Source organism: Oryctolagus cuniculus, chromosome 11 (assembly GCF_051225735.1).
Source record: "Oryctolagus cuniculus isolate XC-2025 breed Fujian yellow rabbit chromosome 11, ASM5122573v1, whole genome shotgun sequence".
In the NCBI taxonomy this organism is placed as follows: Eukaryota; Metazoa; Chordata; class Mammalia; order Lagomorpha; family Leporidae; genus Oryctolagus; species Oryctolagus cuniculus.
In genome coordinates, this window is record NC_142877.1 from 84,342,286 (window position 1) to 84,363,999 (window position 21,714).

At 35.8% G+C, this 21,714-nt stretch overlaps 1 protein-coding gene across 18 annotated transcripts in view; it reads right to left on the bottom strand.

The window, feature by feature from the left end:
- PPFIA2 (PPFI scaffold protein A2) overlaps positions 1 to 21,714 on the bottom strand; it is a 548,204-nt gene that overhangs the window by 172,264 nt on the left and 354,226 nt on the right. For 16 of the 18 annotated variants that reach the window (XM_089307514.1, XM_089307512.1, XM_089307509.1 and 13 more), the window contains 2 exons: positions 11,389 to 11,553; positions 5,599 to 5,673 (listed from right to left, as the gene is read on the bottom strand). In XM_089307514.1, the coding sequence (XP_089163640.1) occupies positions 5,599 to 5,673; positions 11,389 to 11,553 (240 nt within the window). The remainder of the gene's footprint in view (positions 1 to 5,598; positions 5,674 to 11,388; positions 11,554 to 21,714) is intronic. The other 2 variants (XM_089307510.1, XM_051846501.3) reach the window with 1 other exon arrangement.

Consider the following 21,714-nt stretch of genomic DNA (forward strand, 5'->3'; position numbering starts at 1 on the left):
CAATAAGCCACAATGAAGGCTTCCCATGTTCGTTACACTCAGTATTGAATAAGGTTTATCTTCCAAAAAATGCTTGTAAAATGTGACTGATTGAAGACCTTCCCACATCGCATGCACTCAAAGGTTTCACAGCATTATGAATACTGAAGTGTTGAATAACGTTGCCTCTACCATTAAAAGCTTTACCACATCCTTTGCATTCTTTGGTTTTTTTTTTCTCCAATGTGGGTTCTTCAATGCAAGATAAAAATGGAGTGGTGGATGACTGCCTCTCCCGAGTCACTGCACTCACATGGCTTCTCCCCAGCATGAACTCAGTTGTGCTGCTTGAGGTGTTACTTGCAATGGAACACCTTCTCATGCAGCACACACTTACAGGCCTTCTCCTCAGTGCACATGATGTGGTGTGGAATGAGCTCTGCACTCTCACAAAATGCTTTCCCACAGTCTTTGCATTTAAAGGGTTTCACTCTTGTGTGAATCTGTCGCTGCCATGTGAGTTATATTCTTGTGTTGAAGATCTTCCCACACTCAAAGCACTCAAAGGGCTTCTCTCCAATGTGAATGATCTCTGGTATCTATCAAAACCTGATCTATCTCAAAATGATTTTGCCACATTCTTTGCACACAAAATGTTTTCCTCCAATGTAGCTTCTTTTATGCAAGTCAAAAGTGGAGTGGTTGGTGCAGGCTTTCTCACATTCATTGCACTTGAAAGGCTCCCCCCTTGCATGAGTCCACTGGTGCCATACAGAACGTGAGCTGCAGTGAAAGGACCTCCCACACTCCATCCACTTACTGGGCTTCTCCCCAGTATGGATGTGACAGTGCTGAAGATGTGTATACTTACTAAAGGTTTTCCAAACTCTACACATTTGCAGGGTTTTACTCCACTGAGAATCCACTCATGTCACACAAGGAGGCAGTTATTGTTAAATACTTTCCCACATTCCTTTCATTTAGCAAGACTTTTCCTTCATAAATCAAGGGATCTGTAACTGTTCCACAAGAGTCACTATCATAGCATCGTCTGGAGAGATGTACTCCTGGATAATCCTTGCAAAACCATCAGCAGTTGCCCCTAAACCATCGTGTTCCAGGCTCATTTTCCCAGAGAGCCACTTCTTCCGAAGTTTGCTCCTGGTCTCAAGTGTTCCTCCTGAATGGAAGGGGGCCCATCCTGCTAGCAACGGGGAGTCTCATGAGCCTCTCTCTAATAGCTGTTCTTGGGGTGAGACTTTTCTCAAGCAGGTGGGAAGTGTTGGACTCCATGACCAGGTTTTCTGCCAGCACCAGGAAAGAAGTTTTGGGAGAGGTCTTTTATCTCCATCCATACCTCCTGGTTGTGTTCTATCTGGTGCATCAGCTTTGATGTGGACAAAGGACAGCCCAGGGTCTTTGGCATCAGCTCCTGGTACAAGGTCCTCTGAGCCACACCCTGATATCCCCACTCCTCTTGGGTGAATGTCAAGGCTACATCCTTGAAAGTCACAAAACCCCGAGAGGAGCTTCGTTGGAAGCAAAAGGTTTATTTCAGCTCACAGTTTGAGGTTACAGGACCAGGTGGCCCCACAGTGTGGAATCTGGTGGAGGCTGGCTAGTGTGGGTGTGAAGAAAAGGCCATATCAGGAGGTAAGAAGCAGAGAGCAATGGCCGGAGTTAAAGCACTCATTAAATATGAGCTATAAGTGCTCAATAAAATTATCTGGTTAATGTCATTATGGAAAATGACATCTGGTTCTAACATACCTTTATTATTTTACAAGAATAATAAAACTATACAAATTCCAACACTACAGAAATATATAATGTTTAAACTTGCCAACAGTAGAGAAAACTACGAATACTATTTAGTATTATATCTAAAATTTTTAGTACTACCATAACACATTATTTTTATGTATTTTTTCAAAGATTGATTTCCATTCTACACAATGCCATCCTTTTTATTTAGCAGATTATCTTGAAACTTTTTCAAGGACAGAAGACACAATCAGTTTTATATTCTTTTTAATAAGGCTACTTGCTTTATAGCATTCATGTGCTGCATAGAATCTAATGGGGTAACAGGAAAAGTAGGTAGAACTTCAGGTCCACCAGTGCCTGTGTAATATTTGAGTAAATTGGAAGAATGTGCTGCCCAAAGGTAGTTTCAGTCCCTCTGGTGCATGCCTTCACCATCAAACACTGAGCAGAATTCCAGACACCACCTTTGCTACCTGCTGGATCCTTGCAGCAGAGACTAAAACACATACCACTTGCAAAGCCTTATGAAGATACCAAAGAGGTATTTGAAGTCTTCTGTGACACTTAGATGGAGCAGGAGCTGTCAGCCACAGACTTTAGTTTCTTTATAGCATGGGTCATGGTTGAAGCTTTGGATGGTTGAGAATGGATGTGGAGTGGATGAAGGCTTCGAGGAAAATATTATATCAAAGAAAAGGTATTAAATGATAACCTCAAATCGTCCTCTGAAAATGGGACAGGAGACAGAGAGAGGAGGGAGGGAGGGACAGAGGGAAAGAAGGGGGCAGAGGGAGAGGGAGCAACAGAGTTGGAGGGGAGAGTGAGCAAGCAAGCATGCACCGGTATATAAATGATAAAATTAGCCCTGTTAAAACGTATGATGATGGCAAGCTGGTTTATCAGTTTTTCAGACTCTGCATATGGATGTATACGTATGTGAATATATCAAAGGTTCCCTTACAATATGAAACACTGCTCTTTGACTTCTCTTTTCTAAATTTGGGAACTGAATTAATGCAGAAAAATGGATGAATTCCTTGCTATCCTGAACTGTCACTGTTACTACCAGAAACTTGGGAACAAATAAGATTCCCATAACATTCTCCGTCTCCAAGCTGGCTTTGTGAATGGAGAAAAAAAGATTCAAATTAGATGGGACAGTTACAAATTCATCTTAGTTTTAACTTAAAATATGAAGCAGCAAGTGAAATTTCCCCAAGCCCCTTGCTCATTTAGCAATTTTGCTCTAGTGGCTAGTAATTCTGAGCTATGTTATGTATTTTTATTGGTTTTATAAAAACAACAGTTCAAGTGTTTTCCTTTTATTTTCTGTAAAGGTTTGGACTTTTCTCATAAATATCTTCTTTGATTACTTTAATATTTAAGCTTCACCTATTTCCTCTTTGCAAAACTGCCACAGGATAAGTTTTTTCTAAATCTACTTTGTCAGATATCTAATGGTAACTAAATGTATCTTGTTACTATCAATACAATTGTACCAATTGTTGCTATTATAATGAAGAAATCAAACTGCAAATGTCTTCTCATTTCTAGTACTTCCTTTTGAAATATTATTATAAAGTGAAAGCTGCTTTCCCCCATTCAATTTTTAAAAGTAAGTGTTTACTAAAGATTATTATTAGAAAATCAAGATAATATTTTAGGGACTTTTACTCCCTAAATAGATATTCTGTTCAAGCCATATGGATATTATTTATAATCAATAATAAAATGGTATTATATTTAAGTCAATAATGAACAAGATTACCTTTCCTGTTATTTACATAAATTATTTAAAGCCAAACTATGTAGCGAAATGTCAATGATTTGGAATTTTTTTTATCTATATACAAACAATTATAAAGGTACTGTACTGGAGTGCATGGTTGGAGCAGTTTGGCCACCACTTGGAACTCCCCCTTGCCCCACGGCTCCTATGAGAGTGACTGGTTCAAGTCCAAGCTTTCCAGACTCCAAATTCTTGCTAAGGTGCCTCTGGAAGTGTTCTTGGCTTCCTGCCACCCACATAGGAAACTTGGATTGAGTTCCAGGTTCTTGGTTTCAGCCTAACCCAATCCTACCTGTTGCAGGCATTTGGGGAATGAACCAGTAGATAAAATTTCTCTCTTTCTCTCTGCTTTTCAAATATAATGGAAAAAGAAAAAGTATCATACTGCCTATAAGAGACTACAGCGTTGCTAAAACTATGATCAAGAAAATAGTAAAAAATCATCACTTTTGTTTTCAAAAGCTGTTATCTCATTTAAGTATAAGTGAACTAGCTATTCTGTTGCTATTTAAGGAGCAACTTTTCACAGCCTATCTGTAACTCATGGGACATTTTTATTTCAGCATAAATGATTTCGCTAAGTGATCTCACTACATTTTTGTTTATGGCAGAAATTCTATCACATATTAAATAATACTTTTATGCTAGTAATCATCAAAACTTTTGTTTGTTTATCCTTAACAGTAAAATTATTTGATACATACTCAAAATGTTTATATCTTAAAATACAAGAAAACCAAAATTAAAACAATAACAATCTAAAATGAATACATATTTGACATTTTCTTCCTGATTATCCCAGGAATGAGTATAACTCACTTTGTAGATATTTTATCCTCTCTCTCAAAAGGATTTAGTCCTTTTTCGTCATTATTAATTTCTCAGAGGTTTTTTTTTCCCTCTATGAAGACTGAGAGTGATCAATATCAAGGGTTTTTTGTTTTGCTTTGTTTTGTTTTTTACTATCCAATTTTCTAAGCTGGATTTGGCCACCAAAATCTTTCTTTTTCTTTTTAAACAAACTGTTGTGTCACCATTTATGCTTCTAATGCTGTAGCTTTTAATTCACACGAAACTTGTTCTTTCTGAAGCTGAAAGCCCATTATTTCTAAAGCTTAAATTGCTAAGAAGCCTGGAACAAACAAAATATCAAAACTTGTTTAACTGACACAGCTTATTTTAAAGAACAAGACATTTTGTATTGAAGAAGATTTTTTTTTGGTGGAGGCTTGAAAATGGATATTTGTGTGGAAAATGTGTATGTCAATATTTTGTATTTTTAAAGAGATATCATTACTGGTATTAGTCTACATCCTATTTATTTAAAAGGATATATATTTACAGAATTATTTTATCCTCTGCTAGTAGTACCAATATTACATTGTTAGAATAAAATTCTTGAAAATATTAGCTTTGGAAATGTGACAGGGAGAAGCTCTTTTAGTGCACACTTATAATTTAGTATAAATAAAAAAAAAGTGTGAGTGTGTGTGTGTGGTATAATTCTCTAAGTTCATATGTGTCCCAAAACAATATCAAAAGAAGACATTTTGAAGAGAAAGTAAGTTGTATAATCTTAGATTATTTGAAATATCTTTTTAGAGTAGTGAATGGTAGCAAAAAGAAGTGGATTTGATGATGCCATGAAACATGGGCCCAATGCATCTAGAAAACAAGACTTGGGGAGAAATATATACAGCTACATCTTCAAGGAGTAAATTTCATTTTCAGCATTTTCTCAGTTTAACAGGCACTTGACATGTTTTCCAGTCATTGAGCTTCTTCAAAGGACTGGCCTTCTGATTGTACCCTTTCTAATTCTCCATCTCACTAGCTCACATGCCATGAACTCTTGCTAATTTTCTTTGGTCTCCTAGTGACAGATCTGAATAACCAGAAAGCAGAAAACAAGACTCTTGTAACTAGTTTCCACAGGCCTCGTCAGGTGGCATATACAGAATGTAATGCTTTTGGTGACAGTTGTAATAGAAGTGATGTGAAACACAGGGGATAGAATGTTAGCGATAGTGCACCTCAAAAGAGGAGAAAGTGTGGTGTGTTACCTCCTGATTAGCAGCAGCTAGTTCTTCTTCCAGGGCAGAGACTCTTTCTAAAGAAACCCTCAGTCGCTCCCTTACCTAGAAGAAAAATCAAAATATGTACAGTCATGTACATCCCACAGAGAGTAAACTGTGCTGAACCTGTCATTAACATCATCAGAGACAGTCAATTTGGCAAAATACTAAAATATGGATCGCCATTAGTGTTCAGAATATTAAGCCTGGCAGGTAAACTATAAATATATTATCACCTCATTGTATCAAGGAGTTTCCTTGCAAGCAAATCCTTTTGGTGGTTCACTGATAGAACTTCTGATGAGGTTGAAGATTTACCCATCTTGCTCTGAATGCTGATCCACAGTAAGCAGAGACAAAGTTCAAAATTATATTATGATATAATCTGAAAAATTGTCACTTATGAAGCATAAAAGTAGGCGAAAATATCCACTTTCCTCCCTACTTATTTAAAATAATATGTACATTTTATTTGGCATTTTTATCTATTTAAAAATTATTTGTCTAAAAGTAAAATACTCTTTAAAAATTCCATTGTTCTTATGTTATGTATTAATTAGAGGTTACATTGCTTTTAAGGGATTGGACAGGCATCTATTAATTTGGAATTCCCAAGTAGCTCCCTGATACCAAAAGGTAAATCATTATATTTTTTAGAACTAAGAGTGCCCTACACGTTGGTTTGAAAGTAATGATGATTTATGAGTGTTTCATACTTAAGTGAAACACAAAGAAGCGTTTCTTTGATTCTTGATTTCTCAGAACTTCAAAACTTTTTTAGTTATTATATGCATGGATTTTCAAATTACTTTGCATCAAAATAAACTTATTTTTAATTCCATTTCCATGAACTTTTTGAAGTGCCCTTGTATATTTAGATTTATACATATATGCCATATGACATATACATTTATCAAAGGTAAGTATGATATTTTACAGAAATATTTCACTGAATTAAAATGAATGATTATAGCAGTTTAGTCTTTTTAAAGAATCACTAAACTTTATATCTTTAAATTTAGGTTAAATATATGATGAGCTTTTGATTTATGAATTAACAGATTTAATATGAAATGTTGACATATTTGTGCCATGAATGTAATTACTTAATATATGATTATATTCCTATAAACTTTAATTTTATTACTTCATTGGCAGTTTATTTTTATTAATAGTAGTTTTGTCTTTAACAAGATTTAATTGGAAATACAGGTTAAATACATAAAATATATAAAGACCAAGATACATAAAAATTTTGAAGGTGGAACTATAGCACTAGTTCCTGTTTAGCACACACACAGACAAAAAGCCAGCAATAGCCTAATAACCTAGCATTTAACTTGAAATTTTTCTAAATTTCAACTTTAGTTTAGTACTAAATCATGATAACATGTATACTCAGGTGACTTGACACACTTAAATTCTGAAATAAATCTTGAATAAGCAAGAAAAAGATTTGAATAGAATTTTTAACATTAATTATATTATGTTATGCTCAAGTTCTCTGAAGAGTAAAATATAGACATAAACAGATATTTGCTGTCAAACAAGTCACAGGATCTTTTATATTATGTAGTTGTACCAGATTAACTGCGAAGTACCAGTGCTGTTATGTAATTATCCAGTTGTTATATAAATACGCATAGAATTAATGGTGGTTAATGCCAAACAACAGCTACTTAGAAAAAATCTTTAATGATTTGATGTGGTGAATGATTTTTTATGAATGGAATGGAATAGACAGAGACAAAAGAAGAAGCCAGGAAAATGGATAGAATAGCTGATATATGGAATGCAGTTATCAACAAAGGTGCTCAAAGACATGTTGATTTTTCATAAGGATGACTGTAAAGTTTTATTATTATTTTCTAAAAAAAAAGCCTGTAAAATCTGGGTATTCTAAAAATGGTCTATTAACCCAGGTTGATGAGAACAGCGTTATAAAGTGGCCTCAATATAAATTAATGATTTCACTACACACAAATTTGATCAGATCACACGTAAATTGTTTTGAAGAGGTTCAACTATTGTATTGTACAACATACTGATGCATTGGAAATTCTGTAAAGGAGCCATTCAAGTGACATAAAGAATGGCTGAATCCAGGCCACAATGTAGGTTAAGATATCTTACTGACATTCTTTTGCTAAAGTGAAAAATCTTAGAAACTGTTTCCAGCTGCCTTCAATTTACAAGTTAGGATTGTGTTCCCTCCTTATATTGACTCACAAGGAAATAAAAATTATTAGGTTTACAAAATAGTATGAAAATGGAATAATTATTCCTCAATAAATTTAGAAGTATTTCACAAATTGAAATTGTATTACCCCCAAATAATGAATCAATGCTGTCTTTACAAGAAAATTAAAACAATTTCTGAATGTGCTTTTAACTCATGTTATAAATATCAAAAAATTGATGCTACAAATAGCAATACATTTTGGCATTAATGCTTTACTCATACTTACATGAGGATAAATTATTATCTGTATTTTAAATTTTAAGGTAAAACAGCTACATGTAACATGTTAGCTTAATCTTACTTATCTTTTTGCTAGACTTAGTAAGGAGAAAGTGTGTGTGTGTGGGGGGGTGCTGTAGATCCAGAGGAATAACCTTTCCACAATATAAAGAATTCTAACATTTTATCTTATCTACTTAGCTCAAACTGCATTAATAGGGAAAAAAATCTTTCTGATGAGCCTTTTGGCTTTTTGATGTGCTTTGAGCATTTCATCAGCAGAATTCCATATTTATGTTTATTTTTCTTGTAGGGTTTTATGTTCTTGTGAAGCTATCTAGATATTGATATACCACAAAAATATAGTGTCAAATTTGAATACACATAAGTACACAGTTGATAGCCTTTTCTCGATACTTATTTTTTCTTATTTTCTTTTTTTTTTTTTTTTTTGACAGGCAGAGTGGACAGTGAGAGAGAGAGACAGAGAGAAAGGTCTTCCTTTTGCCGTTGGTTCACCCTCCAATGGCCGCCGCTGCAGCCGGCGCACCGCGCTGATCCTGGCAGGAGCCAGGAGCCAGGTGCTTTTCCTGGTCTCCCATGGGGTGCAGGGCCCAAGCACCTGGGCCATCCTCCACTGCACTCCCTGGCCATAGCAGAGAGCTGGCCTGGAAGAGGGGCGACCGGGACAGAATCCGGCGCCCCAACCGGGACTAGAACCCGGTGTGCCGGCGCCGCAAGGTGGAGGATTAGCCTATTGAGCCACGGCGCCGGCTTTTCTTATTTTCTAATGATTAAATCACATTCAATTAATTTTTTAATGAAATCTTTATATATAAGATATATTGATTTCTTTAAAGCTAGCTGTAATCTAACTTTGAAGCACATTTATATACATCTAGAATTTTTATTTCTAGTTATATCTATTTTCTTCATAGGCATGAAAAATACCTAAAGAAAAAAAATTTCCCAAAAGATTACTTCAAGGCCATAGGATTTTTATCCCCAAGGATTAAAATAAAACAAGTTCCTAAAATGACAAGTGTGACACAGGATGAAAAGATACTTTGATGGAAGAAGCACACATTACAAATTGAAATTAAGTTATGGCAGGGTTTCATTTCGGTGATTATCAATCATCTAAGAGAAAACACTTTTGAAGAAATACCCTTAGATCAGAAGTTCAAAGTCAATTTTGACACTGTGATATTTGATGATAGAAATATATGTGGAAGGCATATATATTTAATATGTTTGGTTTGCATTTTTCATGCATGTCCAATGTATCTTATTTTTAAGTCGATGATTTCTAAATAGTTGCAAAACATGTGGATAGTTCTCATTTCCTAAAGCTCACAGAATAGGGAAACACTGTAAGGTGATGCCAAAACTACTGTTGACCTTATCTGACTGAAAATTCTACCCTAGTTGTCCTCAACTACATTCAATTTCTTATAATTTATTTAGTTTTTCATTCTAAATCTTGTATGGCAGTAGTTTCTTGTTTCCAAGTCACAATTACTGGCATCTTCTTCTGACTTTCTTGTATATATTCTAACGTCATAACCCTAACAAATTATTTCTCACTTATAAGTCTGTATCCTCACCCTTCCCCACTCCCACAGAAGATGTGAGCTGTACTTAGTCCATCAACAACTGGATAAATTCTGTTTAAAATGAGCATTAGGCTCATTAGTGATACCAATGCCTTTACTTAGTTGGCAAGTTTTCTCAAATGATGAAATTTACTCATCCAAAATCATGCATTCTTTATTGCCTTCATTTAAGACATTCAAAACTGTTTTCTATGAAGAGGCAATGGTCTTAAGGTTCTGAGTTAATTTAGTTCTTTTTATTCGTATTTGAAATCTGTTTAAAATGCACTTAGTCATTCTTTAATAACTAGATCAAATGCCTCTCCCTTTTGAAGACATTCTTGGCTTTCTTGTGACTGAAGCAGAATTATTCAGCACTCTGTGACTCCCTGTTGTATTTTACACATCTCTTCTTAGCATTGCCTGTTATTGATATCTGAATCCCCAACACTAATTATGAAATACTCAGTTAAAAGAATGTCTTATTTATCTTTGTGTGTAAAATATCTGCCAAGGAGTCTGATACATGGTAAATATTCTATAAATACAAAGTATTGCAAATTCTTAACAGTTCAATTTTATGATAAAAGAGGGAGTAAACATTACATATATAAAATTATTATTTGACGCCACATTAGGTAAGGTATTTATCTAATATCCATTTCTGTTTTATTCAAAATTATTCTTAAAATAGTTGCCTTTTATGGCTAAAATGAAAAATATACAGTTTCTTTTTAATAAACTAAAAGAATTCTAGTTATCCTTATGCACATATTCCACATAATCCCAGCAGTGAGAACATATTAAAGACTGATGATAAAATATACATATATAAATATTAAATAGAATAAAATGTCTGTATTCTCAAAACCTAGATATAACTAGGAAATAATCCCTAGTTTTGATATTAATGCTGAGAAGTTGTCAGATACTTTACAATGAAGTGTTCCAATTCCCACTCTACTAAATCTTAAAGCTTTATTAATTTCTAACGTTCATTATCTGAAATTCCATACAATTGAAATCATCTCAGAAGCTTTTCTAACCACCAAAGGATCTTAGCATCACATTGGCTTATATATGCCAGTAGAATTTACTTGAGTAGCAGCTAAGAGAAGCTTACAGCTACTTTTAAAAAAGGCCTAAAATATGTTCTTCTACTAATACTTTTTGCTATTACACACAGAGATTCCTAAAATGTGCATTTGAAAGTAAGATATTGGATACATAAAAAAATCATATACTTCCAACATAAATGTCTAAAAGTTAAAGTATACCAAATATGAACTTCCAAAGAGGTAGCATTTCAGTTAGTGGTCTCTTATTTTGACATCTATAGTCATGCACTTCTCAGGATCAATGAGGAGAGAAGAAGGAGAGCAATACAGAGAAAGGGAGACTGAATGAAAGATATTAACCAATACTAAATTTTACATGGCCATCTGGAAAAGGGCCATATGTTTCATAATAAAAGTCTAATTCTAATAAGCCACAGATGCAGTGGGATAAAAAAGAAACATGGCAATAAATATTACCAATATAAGCCATTTTCATTTTAACTATAAAGCACTTTCATTTTAAAACTGATTATTGATATACCTCCAATGTGATCCTGCAAACTGACTGACCTCAGGAGTCCAGTGAATCAGTGGGTGAAGAGAAGAGGCTTAGTACTGATAACAAAAGTATAACGAGGCTTGCATTCTTTTTTCTGTACTGTACCTTTTCATCCAAGGCCTTGTGATGCTCAAACAAAGATTTCAGCGCCTTAAGAACCTCAACTTCACTGGATACCCCAGAGGGAGACTGGGCTTGCCGTTTAACCACCGTCATTCTTAGTGACCTTTCATGTCGTGACACAAGGCACTCCAAATGCTCCAGTAGCAGCTATGGGGGTTAACAGAAAATGTGATTATTTCATGGAGTTTGGTTACCAATACTTAAAGATGAATTCTGCATCAAATACTACAGACTTGCACAGTATCATGATATCCTCAGGTTAAACTACACGTGGCAGCAAAAGAGGGCAAACCAGTCTGAACCAGAGTTTATAAAATCCACTGAAGATAAATTGCATTTCAATCATCTAAAATGATACTGAATTTAAAAACGCAATGCAAATTTTATGCATTCCATTAGCAAATTTAATAATTTTGGTACAGATTTGATAGAAATAGAACACTTGACAAAAATGTATGATCTAATATGATAAGTATTAAAGAGCATTTCATTATACATGATGATTTTTAAAGAGAATATAAATACATTAAAAGTCACAATTTATTTCATTTACATGGGCTGTTTAAAAATTTTTGGATTGAAAGAAATGTGCATATCGTTATGTTGCTTTAACTTAGATTGATAATCACAAGATTTTATTCATAATCTTTAGATTGCATTATAAAAATATGAAACCAAGTGGAATAGAGCAAATGGATGCCCAATAGTCATTTTGGGGAAAACATATGTGGGAAGTAATTTTTAAACTATCCATGTTGGACTCTGCAGGCCCCTTAGTGCTCTCTGGGTCTCTCACAGAGAAGGAAAACTCCAGTGAAGTTTCCGGGCTATACTAGTCAGCACACTTTAACTTTTGCCAAATAATTCCTGTTTAGAAATGTGTTGTGAACTGGGGTTTCACATTTACTTTCATTTTAAAGGTAGCTCTGCTATGAAAATGAAAGCAAAACATGCATTGTGGTTATTAATAATCACTGCAATGTTATCAGGGAAAAACTGACACAATTGGAAGGTATTACAGGATATATCTTCAGAAGAATAGTGAATATCATACTAAGCATTGTTTTGGAAAACAAAGGGATAAAGCAGTGGTTACCCCAACAAAGGGAGGAAGCTCATACAAGATACTGGAGGTGAAAGAAATAAAGAAAACAATATTGTTTTTCCAGATTTTCTCTAAGATTAAATTTTAATGTACAACTTTGCTTTTCCCAATGTCACTTATCAGTAACAAGTGAAAATTCAGTGTTCCTTATTAGTGTCATATTTTCATATTTCTAGGGCTGACTCTTAATTGATTTGAAAGGTAGAGAGAGAGAGAGAGAAAGAGAGAGAGAGAGAGATTATCTTTCATTCACTGTTTCTATTCCAATCATACAGGGCTGGGCCAGGCCAAAGCCCAGAGCCAGGAACTCCGGCATGGGTGGCAGGAAGGCAAGTTCTTGATTGTCATCTGATGCTTTCCCAGGCACATGAGCAGAGAGCTGGGTCAGAAGCAGCAAAGCCAGGACTCAACTCGCTGCTCAAATATGAGATGCCAGTGTGGCAAGCAATGGCTTAACCCAATGTGCCACAATGCTGGCCCATAAACTTATCTTTTAATTCCATTTTCCATGAACTTTCTAAGTGCCTTTATATTTAAGGGTCTACTAATTGTTTTTATTTTTTTAAAGATTTATTTTTTATTTATTTGAAAGATGGAGTTACAGAGAGAGGTAGAGTCAGAGAGTGAGAGAGAGAGAAAGGTTTTCCATTCTGCTGATTCACTCCCCAAAAGACTGCAATGGTCAGAGCTGAGCTGATCTGAAGCCAGGATTCAGGAGCTTCTTCCAGGTCTCCCACATGGGCACAGGGGCCCAAGGACTTGGGCCATCCTCCACTACTTTCCCAGGCCACAGTAGAGAGCCTGATGGAAAAAGAAGCAACTGAGACTTGAACTGGCGCCCATATGGGATTCTGGCACTGCAGGCTGGGGCTTTAATCCACTGTGCCATGGTGCCTACCCCTTACCCCTCTATTAATTATTTTTAAATATTTATTTATTTAACTGAGAGGCAGAGTTACACACACAGAGAGGGAAAGATAGAGAAGTCTTCCATCTGCTAGTTCACTCCTCATGTGGCTGCAAGGCTAGTTTTGGGCTGATCCAAAGCCAGGAGCTAGGAGCTTATTCTGAGTTTCCCATATGGGTATAGGGGCCCAAGCATCTTCCACTGCCTTCCCAGTCCTTAAGCAGAGAGCTGGATGAGAAGAGGAGCAGCCAGGATGCGAACCGGTGCCCATATGGGATATCAGCACCACAGGCAGATGCTTAAGCTGCTATGCCACAGTGCCGGCCCCAAGGGTCAATTAAGATTTATAACTTTTCAGTTTGAATATGGTAAAATGTTTCAGGGAGGTTTCTCTTATTTCTCAATCTCTCGTTGTATTTATTGTATTCTTCTCCCATGAATTTTACATATACAAAGAGCCTTCAAAATACCTATGAAAATGAGTAACATGAAAAACTCTGAATTAACTTAAAAAATTTTTGGCACCAGGACCAGCATTGTGGCACCAAGGGCTAAGCTGCCCCTTGTGATGCCAGCATCCCGTACTGGAGTGTCAGTTCAAGTCCTAGCTGCTCTGCTTCCAATCTAGATTCCTGCTAATGTCTCTGGGAGAGAGGCAGGAGAGAAGCCCAAGTACATGAGGAGACCAGGATGAGTTCTTGGCATGCACCTGGCTGTTATTGCCACTTGCAGGAGTGAACCAGCAAATGGAGGCATTCTCTGTCTCTTCTCTCTCCCTCTGACTCTCTCTCTCTAACCCTCCCTCTTTCCCTTCCTACTCCCCTCCTTGCATCCCTCTCTCTCTGCTACTCTGCCTTTCAAATAAATAATTTATTAAAAAAAAAAAACCTCTAACACCACCATAAGTTAATCTTTTCACTGCATTTCCTACAAAGTTTCTGAATTCCCTTTGTGGATGTGTACACTGCTGTTCCTGTTTTTCACTCCTTATGGGAACTGGCATGAACTTAACCCTCCTATTCCTCCTGCATCATCGGGATGCTGGAACCTGTTAAGGACATCTCTTAGTGGGGACTGCCTAAATCTTCTGATCACAGGTTTTACATTTGGCAAGTTTCTCACATCTTGAATTCTACTTTTCCAACACAGGGTACAAACCCCCAACTATGCATAGTCCTTTCTGTCAATCTTTTCCTTTCAAATCGTGTTCTAATCACAACAGCTTACATTGTAATGTTCCTTATTCTGCCAGGCCTTCGCGTATGCTGAGCCCTCTGCCTGGAGTACTCCTACCTTAGCTCCTTATTTTCCTGACTCTGTGATTCCTTATCTCAGCTCAAGTATCACCTTTCAGAGTCTTCCCTCACTACTCTATGTATAGTAGGATTATATCTCTCTTCTTTCCTGTCTTCATAATCCTCCATTTCAGTTCCTTGCTTCTCCTCCTCATACTGTAGCATGATGCACACTTTGTAAAACTAGTGTCAATAAATTTCAAATTTCATTCAGTTCCCTCATTGGAACAGACGTTCCACAATGGTAAACAGTGTGTCCCTTGATCCTACTGATCCTCTCTGTATTCAGGTGTCAGCTCAGGTCCTGACAGCTATGGCATGCACAACATACCTGCTGAGTGGATTTTAAAAATAAATGAATGAGCTAAATTTTCCCATGTGCACTCTGTTCTATATTAAAGTTAAACCTGTGGCTGCAGTTAATGGCATTATTTCCTAAAACCCTAAGGTAAACAATATTTTTATATACATGTATGTTTCAGCTAGATGACACACTTATAAAGAAATAATCTTTATGATATAGTGAAAACTGATGCCCCAATTTTAAGTCATAGGTGTGCTGGTTTATACAATTCAGTTAATATCTGAGCATCTAATGTTGCATGGCATGGTAAACATACAGAAATGTATAGGATATGGTACTGATCCTTTAAGGACAGGAACATAATATATGTTATAATACAACTATAAAGGACATCTGCTATTAGAGATTACCTAAACCTTACAATTACATTCTTTACTCTTGGTAATTTTCCTCACATTATGAATTCCACATTTCCACGAGGGAGTACAAAAATCTATAAATCTCAGTAATCTGCATCATGTAGCTCCTAGTTATTACACACTTCTGTGAAAAATGAGTCTTATGAGGAGTTAAGTTGGGTGAAGGTTTCCACTTTCTCAACAGGAGTGGCAAAAATCATTATTTAATACTGAAAAAATGGGGGAAATAATCTAACCATCATTGCAACAAAGATCTGGAATTTGGTCCTGAAAATTCAGACTGCAGACTCTTTTCCTAAGAATTTCTTACCATTCATTAAAAATGATGACTTGTTTAAACTAGCTAGAGTGAATTCTACTGTCTGCAACTAACAATGCTTTGCCACTCAAGTCATCAGTTTCCACCTACTGCTACCTTTCCTTATAATAGTTGCCATGGCCTGGATCATTTCCCATTATTCCTTAAATACGTCAGCTCTCTGATCATTGCAGTTTTTCTAACACTACTCCATACTTCCTGGGGAGTTTTATTATTTAAGATGATTCCTTAAATCTATTGGCCGCTATATTTCATGCACTCCAATGGTCTCAATTTCAACCCTATTTTACTAACTCACATCGAGGGTTTCTTGATTTACATGACTATTTTCAAAAGGACAGTTCTGTAATTCTGGGCTCTATCATCTAATACACAGATAATTACAATTTAACTTGTTTATTTAAGTTTCAAGCTCTATAAATGCTTTCAATCTCAATTCCATTGTAACAGAAATTTAGGCCACTTCTTGTCACACTCAAGTCTTAACTGTCTCCTTATCCAGCTTAAAAACTTGCAGTTCAGTGTTTTGTGAAAGATATAAGCCTAAATGTAATTGTTTTAATTTCACTTTTTCTTATTTTATTTTTAAATACTTATTTATTTATTTGAGAGTCAGAATTAGAGAAAGGGAGAAAGAGAGAACAATCTCCCATCTGCTAGGTCACTCCCCAAATGGCTACAAGAGCTGGGATTAGGTTAGGCAGAAGCCAGTAGCTTTGAGCTTCATTTGGGTGTCCCAAGTGGGTGGCAGAGGCCTAGGTACTTGGACCACCACCTGCTGTTCTCCCAGGTGCATTAGGAGAAAGCTGCGTCAGAGGTGGAATAGCGAGGACTCCAACCAGCGCTCAAACTGTATGCCAGCACTGCAGGTGGAGCCTTAACCAATGTGCCACAATGTTAGCCCTAACTTTTTCCTTCATACTTTATTTTTATAAAAATATTTTACCTTACTTTCTATAAAATTAAAGGAGTACTTTTGATGAACAAATATTGTACATATTTATGAGGTATAGTGTGGCATTTCAATACATGTATACTCTACGTGTTCATATTATTAGGGTAACTGGCAAAAGACTAGCATTCCTATACAGCAATAACAATCTCGCCAAAAGGTAAAACAATAAAGCAACCTTTTTAAACAGTAACTGAAAAAAAATTAAGAATAGATTTAACCACAGAAGTGAAAGAACTCTACATTAGAATTATGAAACACTGATGAAAAAAACCAAGGCAGCACAAAAATAGAAAGATAATTCTTATTCATAGTCCCGAAAATTCATATTGTTATAATGTCCATACTACTCAGAACAACCTGCAGATTGAATTCAATCCCCATCAAAAGAGTTCTAAAAGGCAAATGAACCACAATAGACCCAAAATATGAAAAGAGATCTTCAGAAAAGATAATAACCTGAAGGCATCATAACATCTGACTTCAAAGCATTCTAAAAACTATGATAATTAAAACAGCATGATACAAAGACAACCATTCCCATTAAGAAATGGGCAAAGACTTTGAATAGATATCTCTCAAAAGAAGAAATAGAGATGGCCAACAAATATTTGAAAAGTGCTCAATAGCACTAGCTACCAGAGAAATGAAAATAAAAATCACAAGATTTTACTTTACCCAATTAGAGTGGCTATTATAAAAACACAAAATGTAGAAATCTCTGGTAAGCATGTGAGGAAACAGGAACTCTTATTCACTATTATGGTAATTGCATTAAAACAACTACAAGGGAAAACAGCATGGATATTCCTTTAAAAGCTAGAAAAAGAATTGCCGTATGATACAGCATCCCACTACTTGGTATATATAACCATAAGGAATGAACTCATTGTACTGAACAGATATCTGCTCTATCATGTTTACTGTAGCACTACTCATAATACTCATTATGGAATCAACTAAGGAATTGATCAAAAGATGCAATCTTATTCAACAATAAAAAAGAATGAAAATCTGTCATTTGTAGGAAAGTGAATGGAACTGGAGGACATGATGTTATATGAAATAAGTCAGACACAGAAAGACATGTTCTCCCTCATATATGGAAATCACGAAAGTGCAAAGTGAATAGAACAGTAATTATCAGAGGCTGAAGGGTCGGAAAGAGAGACAGAGGTTGGATAATGAACATCAACTCTGAGTTGGAAAGTATAAGCTCTTAGCACAGTGGGATGACTATAAGTCACAATAATCTGTTATATATTTCCTGAGTAAAGAAAATAAAGTAGCCCCACGACTCCAATTATAAAGTAATCACAAGGACAGCTCAGTCTATATAATCACTGTTCATCATATTCCCTCAGCTTCCAGAATCTGACCACTCATGGTATATCCACCATTCCCACTTGCATCCAAGGCACATTATCTTACCCTAATTTGCGATTATAACTTCTTTACTGGTCCTCCTAGTTTCATTCTTTCATCTAGCACACTATTCTCAAAACACTATTTAAGTTAACATGCATATTAAGTGAAATCACCTCTGCTCAAATTCTCAGTATCTTCTCATTTGGTTCAAGAAAAATGCAAAGTTGTTACATGTCCTAAAGGGACAGACATTCTCTGAATTCATTTCTTATTTTTTCTTCTTGCTCATTCCAGTATGGTTGTACTGGCTTCCTTGCATTTCTTTTTTATATTTGTTCAGTTTTGACTTTTTAGAAAGATTTATTATATTTATTTGAGAGGCAGACTGACAGAGAGGGGGAGAATGAGAAAGAGGTCTTCCACCTGCTGGTTCACTCCCCAAATGGTTGCATCAGATGGGATGGCCAAGGTTGAAGCCAAGAGCTCAGGACTCCTTCCAAGTCTCCCACATGGTTAGTTGGGGCTGAAGAACGTGGGTCATCTGCTGCTGCTTTCCCAGGTTCATTAGAAAGACAGCTGGGTCAGAAGTGGTGCAGCTTGGACTGGAACCAGTGCTCTGAGATCGCCAGCATCACAGGCAGTGGCTTAACCTGATGTGCCACAAAATCAGGCCCCTTAGTTTCACTTTTCAGCATTGTCACACATCCATGCTCCCACATCAGGGCCATTTTACTTTTTGTTTTCTCTACCTAAAACATTCTCATTTATTTTTAAAAAATTATTAACAATAATTATATATGTTTATGGGCTGCAGTGTGGTATGTCAATACATGTACACAGCGTGAATTGATCAAAACTGGGTAATCAGAATTTCCCTTCTTTAACATCACTTTTTGACTGGGGGCTTGGAGCTTCTCTCTTCCATTTGTTCATACAATGGATACTAGGTTATTGTGAAGTGTAGTCTCCCCACTATGCAGTCTAGCATTAGGAAAGCATTCCTTCAATCCTACTTTGATTTGGTAGCTGTTATCCAAACTCTCTATCCTCCCCACTCCTTCCAGCCTCTAAAAATTCCCATTCGGTGTTCAGATTGAGTTTCACACTCCTACATTAGTGGGAGAACATGCAATGTTTGTATTTCTGTGCCTGGCTTATTTTTTAAAGAGCATTTATTTGATAGGTTGAGTTACAGACAGTGAGAGAGAAAGAGAGAGAAGGAGAGAGAGAGAGAGAGAGAGAGAGAGAGAGAGAGAGAAAGGTCTTCCATTTGCTGGTTACTTCCTAAGTAGCTGCAATGGCTGGAGATGGGCTGATCAGAAGTCAGAAGCCAGAAGCCAGGAGATAGGAGTTTCTTCTGGGTCTCCCATGTGGGTGCAGGGGCCCAAGTGCTTGGGCCATCTTCTACTGATGTCACAGGCCATAGAAGAGAGCTGGATAGGAAGAGAAACAGCTGGGACTCGAACTGGCCCCCATATGGGATGTCTGTGCTGGAGGCAGAGGATTAACCTTCTGCACCACAGAGTCCCTGTGTCTGGATTATTTTAACATGATGTTATCCAGTTCCAACCATTCCGCTGCAAATGATCAAGTTTTGTTCCTGAATAGTATTTCATTGCGTATATATTCCACATTTTCTTTATCTATTCATTTTATAATGGACACCTTGACTGATTAAAATCTTGGAAATTGTGAACCATGCTACAATAAGCATACTGAAGCTGCTATATCTTTGATACAATGATTCCATTTCTTTTGGCTATATACCCAGAACTGGGGTAGCTAGATCATACATAATTCTTTTTTCAGCTTTAAAAGGAATATCCATACTGTTTTCCATAGTGGCTGTACTAATATACCTTCCCACCAACAGTAGCATTTGCTACTTTATGTCTTTTGTAAGAGTGGTGAGGTAATATTTCTTCATGTTTTGATTTGCATTTCTTAGATGCCTAGTGATTTTAGCATTTCTTCATATAGTTGTTGGCTATTTTTATTTCTTCTTTTTAGAACTATTAAGTTCCTTTGCCCATTTCTGAAGTGGAGTGGTTGCTTTGTTTCTGTTGCTGTTGTTGGACTCCTGATATACTCTTAATATTAATACTTTGTTATATAAGTAGCTTAAAATATTTTCTCACATTCTGTCAGATGTCTCTTCACTATATTTATTGCTTCCTTTGCTGTATAGAAGCTTATGAGCTTGAAATAATACCATTTGTCTAGTTTTGATTTGGTTCTTTGCATTTTTGGGGTATAGGACAAAAAAAGCATTGCCTACATCAGTGTCTAAAAAGAGTTTTATCTATGTTTTCTTTTAAAAATTGCATACTTTCAGGTATTACATTTAGATATATAAGCCATGTTGAGTTCATTTTTGTATATAGTAAAAGGTATGGATCTAACTTAATATAAATGTGTGTGTGTGTGTGTGTGTCCAGTTCTTCCAACACCATTTTTTATTTAGATACTATTGTTTCCTCAAATGTATATACTTCTTTTTGGCACCTTTGTCAAAAATCAATTGGCTGCATGCATCTAGATTAATTTCTGATTTCTCTATTCTGTTCCTGTGATCTATGTGTTGTTTTACACCAAGTTGTTTTAATTATTATAGTTTTGTAGTAAACTTTGAAATCAGGTATTGCAATGCCTGTAGCTTTATTTTATTATTACTCTCTTTTAGCTCAAGATCATGTTGGTTATCCTGGGTTTTATGTGGTTAATATAAAACTTAGTATTGATTTTCTAAATCTGTGAAGAATGTCATTGATATTTTGATGAAGATTTCATTGAATCTGTAGATTGCTTTAGGTAATATTGACATTTTAATGAAATTAATTCTTTCTATCCATGAACCAGAATAACTCTCCTTTTGATGATTTTTTTATTAGTGTTTAATACTTTTCATTATAGAGATATTTCCTTTCTTATTTATTTGTTTAAATTTATTATTAAATATTTAGTTGTTCTTATAGCTATTATAAAAGATAATTCCACTGTGAATATGATTTATTTCTTGATTTCCTTTTCAGCAAGATTGCATATAATTAAAAATAAATTAAAAATTAAAAATAAAAATAAAATTAAATTAAAATTAAAAAAATTAAAAATAGCATAAGATGCTATTTTTTGTTAACTGGTTTTGTATCCTGTGACTTTATTGAATTATTTTATCAGTTCTAGCAGTTTTGGGTGAAGTATTTCAGTTTTCCTATGTACTAATCATGTCTTTGGCAAACAAGGACATTTTGACTTCTTGCTTTCCAATTCTCATGTATTTTATTTTTTCTTTTCCCTAATTGATCTTATTAATATTTCTTTTTTTTGAAATAATTTTATTTATTTATTTGAGAGGTACACTTACAGACAGATAGGGGGAAGACAGAGAGAAAGGTCTTCCATCCACTGGTTTACTCCCCAAATGGTCACAATGGCCAAAGATGAACCAATCTAAAGCCAGAAGACAGGAGTCTTTTTAGGATCTTCTACCCCAGTGCAGGGGCCCAAGCACTTGGGCGATCCTCTACTGCTTTCCTAGGTCACAAGCAGGGAGTTGGATCAGAAGAGGAACAGCCAAGATATGAACTGGTACCCATTTGGGATGCCTGTGCCTCTGGTGGAGGCTTAGCCTACTACGCC